This window comes from Chiroxiphia lanceolata, chromosome 2, assembly GCF_009829145.1.
Source record: "Chiroxiphia lanceolata isolate bChiLan1 chromosome 2, bChiLan1.pri, whole genome shotgun sequence".
NCBI classification, from domain to species: Eukaryota; Metazoa; Chordata; class Aves; order Passeriformes; family Pipridae; genus Chiroxiphia; species Chiroxiphia lanceolata.
The window spans coordinates 85063319-85074997 of NC_045638.1; the positions used below are offsets into that span (position 1 = coordinate 85063319).

The window sequence follows — 11679 nt, forward strand, 5'->3', positions numbered from 1 at the left end:
GGGCAGTGCTGCCGGACAGTGCTGCGGTGGCTATAACCTGTGGTTATGGTGAGGCACAGTATAGTCCTAGCACTTTACAGTGGAAGGATTAAAAGCAGGCACCTAGAGATGACCTACGTTAGGCCTCTCCATTGTCAGGCAGCTCTTCTTCATGCCACCACATCTTCTGGGTCACCAGTGTCCCTGGTGTTATTAAAGAGAGAGTTTCTTTCCTGAGCATCAATGCTTTGCATTTTACCTCTCTTCTTGTTGATGTACTCCACATCATTTCTAGGTTTATTTTCTTAATGCCTTACAGAGGCCCTTTGAGGGAAGGCTAACACTAGCCCGCAGCCATGTAGGGGAAGACCTTGAGCTGCAAACACTTCGACAGCTTTTTGCTCCAGCTTTGTTGTGTTTGACTTTTAATTATGTATTTGGAGTGGATCTGGACAAGCTCCACTCTGCTTTCCAGTAATGGGCGGGATTGCTGCAGGGAGTTAATGTGAACCAGGATTTGGAAAAGCCCTATGCTTCCTCCTCATCCATAAATCTAGAGATATTTTCTTGGCTGCCCTTTCCTGGAGCTGTTAAACTGGAGTTTGCTGTTCTCTGGGCCCTCATATTGGCATGGTTTTGACAGGGCAAATCGTAAGCAGGCAGGTCAAAGGTCAAAAATAAAAGATCAGTCTGAATTTGGCCATCTCTTCCACCAGTGTGCTGTGGAAAAGGGGAAACCACCCACACAGGTGTTGTGTGAAGAAACAGGCAGTGGTATTGCTGCAGTTCCCATCACTGCTGCTGTCGGAAGGATTCAGCATCAGGTGGGGATGCTCAGCTCACCTCAGTCAGCCCTCTGGGCCAGGGGACTGGGCAGTGACAGCCTTTAACGTGAGGGGACTCCTGCCTCCAAGCACCCACAGGGTCCATGCTTCCCCCCGTGTCCCTTGCTTAGCCACTGGGTGTTGTCACCCAGAGCACAGCCTTGACATCCTCACTGGGCTGTACTTTCCCTGGTGACATGCCAGTGCTGCCCGTGACTCCATGTGCAATGCTGCTCATCCCTCTGTCTGCTGTCCCCACTCTGAGGAAGGGTAACTTCCCCGGGCATGGGTGCCTCTGTGCTGCACCCTTTTCCATCTGTGCAGTGTGGAGCAGATCCTTTTCCCGTGTTTTACTCCAGTGTAGCTCTACTGACATCTACTGGGGCTTGTTTTCACTTAGATGTGGAACATCAACAATATCAAACCAGAGGGGGTTTCCTTATGTTTTACAATATTCTGAATGTGCCTGAGTGCCAGAAGTTAATTCCAACAGGGATGGCCATGTTCCTGAGTGTACCTTAGTTTTAAATGCCTCTCTTCTGTGCTAGTCCTGTTGCTCTGGACTTCGCAGAGTGTCTCCTGCAGTCTGCTTGCTGTTTTGTGATACTGTGTTCAGTATTCACTTTGAGTCTTGGACAGAAAGGAAGATTTGCAAGCACTTTCGTTTCTTCTCTCTCTGCCCCTCCATATTTTACCTCAGATACAGACCAGCCAAGCTGGCTCTTGCTAGTTACTTAGGGAAGCAGTTATCCACAACAGCAGCATTCAGTCTCTTTGGAAAACAGATAGACCAGCATGTCAAAGGATGACTGTTTTTTAATTGACACAACTCATGGTGAGGAGTTCCCTGCCCCAGTCTGATTTTGTCATTCTTTCAGAACTGAAGCACAGTGATTAGCCAGTTCATTACATGAACCAGCTGTGAACTCTCTTCCATAGAGATGCTCTGTTGTTCCATGCTTAGAAATTGTAATTATCAAAGAAAAATATTGAGCTAAGGCCAAGGTACAGAAACTTTATTACTTGGGTAATGGGGGTGAGATGCAGTTTGGGAGATGTGGAGGATTAGAAAAACATTGGAGAGAGAGTAGGAGTATTAGGAGTGGCAACGCTGAATAGAGTCCTGCTGTTAGAGCTGCAGTGCAAGTGCAGGGGGATGAGTAATGGCACACCCAGTCCCGCAGGTCCCTGCTCTGTAAAATGCATGCTATCCTGCAGAATGAATCCATGCCCCCTTTTTTTCCCTACACCTCACTTCTCAAATTTGTGCTAGTGAAATCTTTAAAACATACCTCAAGTCCCTCTACTGAATCTCCCAAGAGCATTTTCCACTTAAATGGGTTTGCAGATGGCAGCATTTGTCCCATCAGACTTCTTGACAATCACAGGGTATAAAGAAATTTTTCCTGGGTCAGGACCAAGAGAAACAAGGTATTTCTCCAGCTACATTTCCTTCTTTTAAATATTTTCCTGGCATTTATTGCTGCTCTAGCTGTGACCTGACACACTGTCACACTGTAATTGTTTTACTTCTGGATTTTTAACTCTGATCATTTTCACACTCCCACCCCCAAAGGGATGTGGGGATTTCTAGGCAAAGTAGGCCTGGGAGATAGTGTGTGCACATGTGTGAGTGTACACAGATGTTCATACTCTACTGCCTGTCACAAGCTTGGCATGGCTGACAACTGTGGGACCCTGGTCTCTCCCCATTTCTTTGCAGTTAAAACTGCCACAGTGGGATCCCTTCCTGCACAGTTCAGATGTCTGCAACAGAAGCATCTACATGTATTGCAGTTATCGTGTCTCTCTTACAAAAATATGGTGGTAGTTACTCTTCTAGGGTGCACTTCTTTTGACCCAGTTCAGGTGTGTGCTTCAGCACAAGCATGAGCAGGATAATACATGTTTGTTTAGACTCCCATCCTTAGCATCTGGCATGGCAGCACACCAAGCAGTCCTGCCGATTACAGACTTACCAAAATACAAAGAATGAGCATGGACTAGATATGTGACACCCATAAAACACAAAATCTAAAAACTAGGCAATTTTGTGGTGTTCTTTTAAATTCCTTGAATGTTCATTATCTTTTTCTGTAATTTTTCTAGTCCAATGGCATTTCACCAGGCAAATACATTACTCTAAATATAGCTTTAAGAGGCAGAGATTTACTGCAGGAGAAGCAAGAAGAAATCCTTTATACACTTGCTTCAGTTGTCTGACATGGTAATACTGAAGCAGCAGGGCACACAGTGCCTGGTTCCCTCCTGATCAACTCCCTTTTAAAAGGACTGGACTCAGGTTGTCTGGATCTGGAAATGTAATGATACAAACTATTTTCTGAGCTAATGGAGGGAATTCATCCTGGGTGCTGAAGCAAGTGTCTCAAGTGATTCATTGCAAGAAAAAAGCTTACAAAGCTGTCAACTTTTAGTCTAGTCTATTTTTTGTTTAAGACATGAATTCTTGCAGTGCCCTTGTGAAGTTGTGGATGCCTCATCCCTGTAAGTGTTCAAGACCAGGTTGGATAGGGCTTGGAACAACCTGATCTAGTAGAAGGTGTCCCTGCATATGGCAGGGGGAGTTGGAACTAGATGATCTTTAAGGTCCCTTCCAGCCCAAACCATTCCATGATTCTGTGAAGTGATGCTGCCATTCTGCAACTGGTGTACCAGTGTGGACACCATGGTAGTAACATTTGCTGCAGGAATGTGGCCACTGTCACCTCTGCTAAACCAGAATCACTCTTAAGGGAGGCTAATTATTAATTTTTGGAGAACTAAACTCATCTGAGTTATAAGCATAAAATGTTGGAGAACAAATGGTACTAAATAATACTTCTGGTCTGGCCAATAAAGATTTTCTTCGTCAGAGTGGCTTATACAGGTTCCCTAAACAAGATGAGCCATGTCAATTAAATTACGTTTCTGGCAGAGTAACTATGCTCCCACTAGGTTTTCTGCTTGCACGGAAATAATAAAAGAGTGAATAATTCCCCAGTGATATACCAGTAGATTCCTAGCTTAGCTGTAGTTTTTACACTAAAGAAAAGGAGCAGGTAGAGCTGAATTTGTTTTCTGGGTCCTTGAGAGACAAGGCAGCTCCATCTGCTGGTGTCACTGCTTGTGGTCATGTCTGCTCATGAGCTGCTGTTTCCCAGCCAGCCTGTTCCTGCTGCCTGGCAGCACCCCAGGCCCTAAGGACCCGGCAGGGGACCTCACTGAAGCACTGGCTGCTTGAAACCCTGATGCACTGGCTGATTACATAGGCAAGAAAATAGGAAATGCTGGAAATTCGGTGAAATCAGGTTTTTAGCCTAAAAGTGTTTGTTGCCTGCCCTTCCCATGACCACCCACACAAAACTCGTTAACTTGTGGACTCCCTGATTTCTCACAAAGCTTCTAAAGATGAGGCTGTAGAGACCAGCATTAGAGTTGGGGATAGATCAGAACTGGGGCACATCCAAACTGGTATCCTTTAAAATGCTGAGGAATAAAACCAATGGATTGGATGATCCTTATGGGTCCCTTCCAGCTTTACATATTCTGTGATCAAACTTCCTCCTTCATTCCTAGGTCCCCTTTAACACTTGCATCCAGCTTGCCCAGGTGACCTGAGATACCACCAGTGCTTGAATCCTTATTAGCTTGTGCCTTATTTGATTTCTTCCCACCATGTTCCTTCATCTGGGATAGGACATTAGATTAATACTGCATGTGATTTATGTGGGGTAAAGAAAGCTTTATTCTGTCTGGACATCTGCCTCCCTTGAAGGATGGAAAGCTGTAGATATCATGGTGGCTGTAACAGCAGGACTCTGCATTCCATTTACTGCAATATTTCTCACTCCTTTTCTGAATGACTCCTTCATGCTTGGCAGCAAGGCATGATGGCTTTGAGTCGAGGTATCAGAGTGTTAGGGGAGTAAAAAAAAAAATGATGATGCTGGGCTGTGAAGGTAAATAGGAGAATAGGATGGTAACTCCATGATCACAAAGGATTTTGAGACAAGGGGCCCCAAGTTCTCCTACAGATGTTTTATGTGACCTCAGACAAGTCACATGCATCTTAAACCCTTGGGAGTCAGGTATTAACTTCTTCTGACATTCTAGGATTCAGTGTCCCTTTGACTCTACATCGAGGGAAATTTGTGTTCTTCTGCCTTGCAGGGAAATTTGAATATTAATATTTCAGCACAGGGAGGGCACTCTGATCTTTTAATGACAGAATCTAAGAATGGTTTCTACCACAGTCTTTCTAACAGTGTGTCAGCAGGGTAGACAATCCATTTGCCAGCATGTCCATCTCATGGTGTTTCTCTCTTTCAGGCACAGCATCTGTTGCAGTCGCTGGCATCTTTGCAGCCTTAAGGATCACAAAGAACAAGCTCTCTGACCAGAGGTTTGTTTTCCAGGGAGCTGGAGAGGTAAGAATGTTTTTAAGCTCATTCCTAAATATGATCAAATTTAGAGAGAGAAAAGTCAACTATGAAACTTCCTGCAAGGCTTGACTTCTTGAAAACAAAGTACAGAAGCAGGTTCCTTGTCACTGGGCAGGATTGGGCCCCACAGGTGGATCTTGCTGCTAGGTGGAAGTTACCAACCATCTTTCAATGACTTCTTAGCCCACAAGTCCTGGGCAGACTCCCTGGATACTACGAGGCTGCCCATGCAGTGACTACCTTTACAGAAGTCATTTATGAGGCAGAGTGCCACAAGAATATTAAGAAGGCTGGTTTGAGTCCTCGGGGTTGGTATCTAGGGTAAACCAGAACTTCTTTAGTGATAGAGTTCAAAGGACTCAGACTCACAGGACTGTGAGAGCACAACTTGCTTTTTGGAGTCAGTCATATTGCCCCATGGCAGACATCAGGTAGTCTGTATGGCACCTTGCTCAAAGAGAGGGGGAAGAAAAAGCCTTTAAAGCCTTATCTGTGGACTAACGGTTCAGGACCTATCTCAGCTCTTGCCCATGGTGGAACTTTGGGAAGCTCTGTTACTGTTTTTCTATCCCACAGTGAAACAAAGCTGGCTTGTTCTTTTTCTTCACCCCTGCTGGCAGACACGTCTGTGCTGGTCACCATCCCTGTGGTGCAGAGACCCTTCTGCTTTGTTATAGTCCCCATGGGGCAGGAGGGCCAGGCACAGCTGTAGGACCACAGACACACACACAGCATGTTCAGGGCTGCTTTCCCAGGCAGAAATGGGAGAAAGACTTTCCTCTTACAGGACTCCCACTTGGCTGTGAGTTCCTCTGTACTGGCATCTCCAGCAACACTGTTAAGTGTCTGCCCCTTTCCCCCCCCTGCAGCAGCTGGTTCAAATGATGGAGACAGCCTCTACCTGTCACGGTACCAACTCCACTGCTCCAGCTCCACCTGCAGCCTACTCTACTGAATGATTGTGAGGTTTTTTATTTATGGCAGCACCTACAATGCTAAAATCAGCCCCATGCCATGGCACTGTACAGCCATGGAGCAGAAAGTCTCTCTGCTTTGTGCAGTGCTGGGGGATGACCCAACCCATCTCTCATTTAAAATCTTCCCCCACAAAAGATGATGATACCCCAATGAAGTGTTTATATACTGTGTTTCAGGCTGCAATGGGCATAGCTCATCTCATCCTCATGGCCATGGAAAAGGAAGGAATTTCACGAGATGATGCCATCAAAAAAATTTGGATGGTAGACTCCAAGGGACTGATTGTGAAGGTGAATTTGTCTTCAGAGCTGAGCCCCATTCCCCTGCCATGCCATGCCAGCTAGAGAGGCCAGAGCAGGCAGATACCTTGGACCCCTGCTCAGCCCTGGAGTAAAGGCTGCAGTTTTATTGCAGAGCTGTTCCTGCTTTCGGAGGACTAGGTCTCATGGGGACAACAGTGTGCCAGCAGCACTGGTTGCTCTAAAGGCAACGCTTTGGGCTGGGCATCTAAAGTGGTACACTGCTAGCCATAGTCCCAAGGAATGCTGGAAGTATTGCATGTCATATGGGGTATTAGAACAGCGACGTCATGCCCAGCCTGGCCCAGCTGCGTTTTGCACTCCCTGTGTCCTCTCAGAGTTGTCCCTCCTCAGACTTGAGGAGACTTGTATTTTACGTACAAGTGTATGCCAGCCACACAATGTACTTTGGTGGGTGAGAGGAGCAGGGACCAGCCCAATGTGACATTACACCAACACCTCAATGCCTGACTGGCTCATGCTGAGGTCCTGCTCTGTGGAATCTGGTTCAGGTAGAGGGCCGAGAGATGAAATGAACTGAAGAAGATGAGTTACTAAGTTATGTCTCCAACTTTTGCCAACAGACCAAAGCTTGACTCCTCCTTTTTTCTCACAGGGCAGGAGCCACCTGAACCATGAGAAAGAACTGTTTGCCCAGGATCATCCCAGTGTGGACTCATTGGAAGAGGTTGTGCAGAAAGTGAAACCTACAGCAATTATAGGTGGAGTTCACTTAATAAAAATTTTCATGTCAATTCAGTTCTTAGGAGAGTTTCTGTCTTTCTTCTAGAGTCTCCTTTTGTTTTCCTAGTCAAAACAAAATGAGCTTCTTTTACCCCCATTTTTTTCAGTTGAGTTCTCCATATCCTTTCCTCTTCAACCCTGGGGCACAGGCTTCCTCTCCTTTGGAGCTGTAGGAGCCCTTCCAGAAAGGGCTGGAGAGGGAGGTGCTAGGGGAGGCAGGATCTGAGGCTCTCAGCAACAAACATGGCTCTGGCAGGCTGGGCAGGACAAGGATGACAACAGGCACCTCAGGCAGGTCTTTGGGAGTCAGAGTGATGCAATCAGACTGGCCAAAACACTGTCACCCACTCTGTCCAGAGGAGCAGAGGGCTTTGTTTTGAGACAGGCTTTTAATCTCGCCATAATATGAGAAAGAAACATCTTCACCTCTATCTCCAGAGATTAAGCCTGTTCCCTCCGATGGTTCATTTTCCAGTAGAGGCGTTCCAGTGGGATCAGCCCAACGCACTAAAGTCAGACAGTCAGAAAGCACTGCCTCACTCTGCTGTTGTTGTTTCAGGTGTCGCAGCTGTTGCAGGAGCTTTCACTGAGAAGCTGTTGAAGGACATGGCAGCCTTCAATGAGAGGCCCATTGTGTTTGCCCTGAGCAACCCCACAAGTAAAGCGGAGTGCACAGCGGAGCAGTGCTACCGCCTCACCGAGGTACTTTCTGGTGGTGCCCAGTGACAGGAAAAGGAGAAATGGCTATAAACTAAACCACAAGAAGTTTCACCTCAACATTTGGAAGAATTTCCTTATGTTGAGGGTGGCAGAACACTGAAACCAGCTGTACAGGGAGGTCATGGAATATCTCTCTCTGGAGACATTCAAAACCCACTTGGACTCGTTCCTGTGTCACCTGCTCTAGGTGATCCTGCCTTGGTGGGGACTGGACTAGATGATCTCCAGAGGTCCCTTCCAACCCAAACTATTCTGTGTACTGGACTTCAGCAGAGGGAAGCTGGGTGCTCTGGATACACTTGTGGCCATGACTGTACCAAGGAAAACCACAGTGGTACATGGTGGGCAGACAAGTGACAGTGTGCCTAAGTTGAAATAAGAGAGGTTCAAGTTGGTCATAAAGAAAAACTTTTACACTGTGAGGAGGAGAGTCAGGAGGTGGAAGAGAAGCCCAGATTGTTTCTGCAGTCTCTGACCTTTCAAGTTTTTAAGACCAGACTGGATAAAGCCCTGAACAACCTGGTCTGATATCATAGCTGACCTTGCTGTGAGCAGGATTTGGGTCCCTACCAACTGAAATTACTTTGGATAAAGAAAGTGTTTGCCTCCTTCACCCACAGCTGTCTGAGATGTCTCATCCTTAGCAGTTTGTGTCACCTAATTGTTTATGTAATGGTTTCATCACCCAACTTAGACCCAATGTCACTGAAGAATTATTGTCATATGGATTGACTTGGCATGAAGAATTATTGTCATATGGATTGACTTGGCATGAGAGGACTCCTTGTCTCAGTGTTTCCTTTCCCTCCCCACCACCTGCCTATGGCCAGAGCAATCACACAGCCCCAGACCTTTATCCCTCATGAGTCCTTCTTCATACTCCATAGATGGTTGATAAATGGATAGAGAAACTCCTCAGAAGGTCAGAGAACTTGCAGTGCAAAAACCCACTCAGTGCTCAGTGGCCCTGTCCATGGCCCTGTTCCTGGCTCTGGGGACAAGGTACTCCAGAAGTGTCAGCTGGCGGTGCCTCTGGTGGAGATGCCTCTCACTGACTGGTTGGAGATTTGTCCACTTAGTCACGGATGTCCCTCAAGCACAGTTCATGGTGAGCAGCAAAACTAAGATTTCTCTTCTGAATCTGGATGCCTCTTTCTCTCTCTTTGATCAGGGACGGGGAATATTTGCAAGTGGGAGTCCGTTCCCAAAGGTAACCCTGCCCAATGGAAAGACCTTCTTCCCTGGCCAAGGAAACAACGCCTATGTCTTCCCAGGAGTGGCACTGGGAGTCACTGCCTGCGGAGTCCGGCACATCTCTGATGATATCTTCCTCATGACAGCAGAGGTTTGCAACTGGCATTTAACTAATATTTTAAGAAAAGATAATAAGAGGCACATGCACCTACTTCAGGTGTTTTCAAGAACCTGGCCCAGGGCAAGGAATGGAGTGGAAATGGCACAGCGTAGCAAAAAGCTGCAGCCTTTTTCCAGCTCAGGGAAAGTTCAAGTTTCCATTGCAGGTGCAGGAGCCATGACAGGATTCTCCTCCTTCTCCACAACTGCTGTCCTAGCACAGCACCTCCACCATTCTGGCTCCACTTTGAAGTCTGTAATGAAATGAGTACACGCATGTATTTTGAACAGGTCACAAGTTCCCACTCAGAAATAGTCCGAGCTCTGATGCTGCTGAGGTTTCAGCCACTTACCATATGCTAGGGAATGTGGTATGTGCTTGAGTCCGTCTCTATAAACTAGCTTGCTTTTCTTTCTAGGCTATTGCTGCTGAGGTGACTGAGCAGAATCTTGCAGAAGGAAGACTCTATCCCCCCTTGGGCAGCATCAGAGACGTGTCTCGCAAAATTGCTGTGAAAGTGAGTACTTCCACTCTTATTTCCACTTTTCTTGGTAGGGAGGGCAGGAATTGCCTTGGCATCGTTTTTGCTTAGTGGTTTTTTTAACTTATTCTAAAGCCTAGAGCAATGATTCTCAGGAATTCTTCTAGCCAGAATTGCTGCTCTGATTTCTTCCATCATTAAAGCCCAAATGTGAAAAATATATTCTCATTCTGGGTGCCTCAGCTCACACAGCTCTGCTTTATTGCTTGAAGCTGTGAGAACTCAGGACTTCAAAAAATGAGATTTAGAGTCAAATTCAAACATGACACAAGTTGCCAAAAGATTTTAGGTTCCAAATTGCTATTTTGAACCTTTCCTTCTCTATTTAATAGGGGCCTAAGTAACTAAATACTATTTCAGATCTGGGATTGTTGTCTAATTATGGATTTGGTTCCCTGTTTACATCAAATTTGTAATTCCCATTCAGAGACACCCAGTGAGAATCACATTGGCCTGCTGAGATTACTGATGGATGCATAGCGTAGCTGAGGAGCTTAAGGGTGCAAGCGGAGGTGGTTAAAGGGCTGCTCCCCTTCAATTGCACACCCCAACCATTTTGCCAGGGCTGGGGTGTGCATTTCTTACCAGCCAGTAGTTGCAGGCAACTTCCATTCCCTGTGAAGGCCTGAAGTGCAGCTGACTCAGAGTATTGCACAGCGAGAAAAAAAGCAAAAAAGGGCACAATTCTGAGAGAAGGGAAGAGGGAAAATACAGCCAGGGCCAAACTGCAGTTGGTTTCAACTTTGTTATATGCCAATGTTGTTTTACCAGTTCGCTTTGCTTATCTTTTTGCAGATTGTTGACTGGGCCTACAAGCAAGGCCTCGCTTCTTGGTACCCCGAGCCAGCAGACAAGGAGGCCTTTGTGAAACAGTTCATTTACAGTCCCGATTATGAATCATTTCTTCTTGATGATTACAGGTGGCCCCCCGAAGCCATGAAAACACAAAATATATAAGGTTTTGCGAGAACTGTTTTCTCATTTTTGCCATCAGATCCCATGGCTCATGTCATTGCTGATATAAATGCACCTCCAGGCTTGCAGAATGGTAAAAGTAAATTAATCCAAGTAGTTTTTTATTTGCTGCTGCTTTTTCTCTGTGGGAACATGTCAGTAGGGAATAAAACAGATTCCAAGCTGGACAGGGAATACTCCAAGGAGAGAGCTGTAGCCCATCCCAGTCAGTCAGCACTGCATATTGCTGACTGCTTAACGTACTGCCCCTTCTCAGCTCAGCTGCCTTGGGATAAGCTACCTGGGCCACCTCAGAAGCACATAGTCCCATTCCTAGTGGAAGTGCCCACAAGAAGTTCAGACCCCCACTTCCATAGGTGGCAGCTGCATGTATGGTCATCCCTCACACTCAACAGCCACACTTTGCCTGTGGCTCTCTGAATGTGATAGGAAGTGTATACATTGCCCTGGGAGAGCTGGGGAGTACTACCCTTTTCTGCTTCCGAAGTCCTTGATGTTTGGGGAGTTTCAACCAACCTAAGCTAGTGCACGGGTCACACAGCCTGGCACTGCCATCTGCCACCCACCATGGAAACAAACTCCAAAACCTCCCTCAACCCCATGGGGACAACAGACTCCCTCCCCTCCACAAGTCAGGTGGCTCTCCAAGGGAACAGGAGTCAAGGGACCCACAGGGTCCCTGCGGGTATACCAAGCGTATCCCTGAACCCACATACAGCCATCACATCATCAGTGCATCTCCTGCTGGATGCTGCTGAGGAAGCACTGCAACCAGCCAAGGGCCCTCCTCAGTCTATCTGTGTCACAGAGTTCCAGGGAGGCC

At 46.6% G+C, this 11679-nt stretch overlaps 1 protein-coding gene across 4 annotated transcripts in view; it reads left to right on the forward strand.

Annotated features, from left to right (window-relative positions):
• Positions 1-10960, forward strand: part of ME3 (malic enzyme 3) — a 118325-nt gene extending 107365 nt beyond the window's left edge. For 3 of the 4 annotated variants that reach the window (XM_032679958.1, XM_032679962.1, XM_032679960.1), the window contains exons 8-14: positions 5133-5230; positions 6400-6513; positions 7139-7244; positions 7826-7968; positions 9158-9331; positions 9759-9857; positions 10677-10960. In XM_032679958.1, coding sequence (XP_032535849.1) covers positions 5133-5230; positions 6400-6513; positions 7139-7244; positions 7826-7968; positions 9158-9331; positions 9759-9857; positions 10677-10838 — 896 coding nt within the window. In that variant the 3' untranslated portion in view covers positions 10839-10960. The remainder of the gene's footprint in view (positions 1-5132; positions 5231-6399; positions 6514-7138; positions 7245-7825; positions 7969-9157; positions 9332-9758; positions 9858-10676) is intronic. The other variant, XM_032679959.1, reaches the window with a different exon arrangement.
• Positions 10961-11679: the final 719 nt, after the last annotated feature.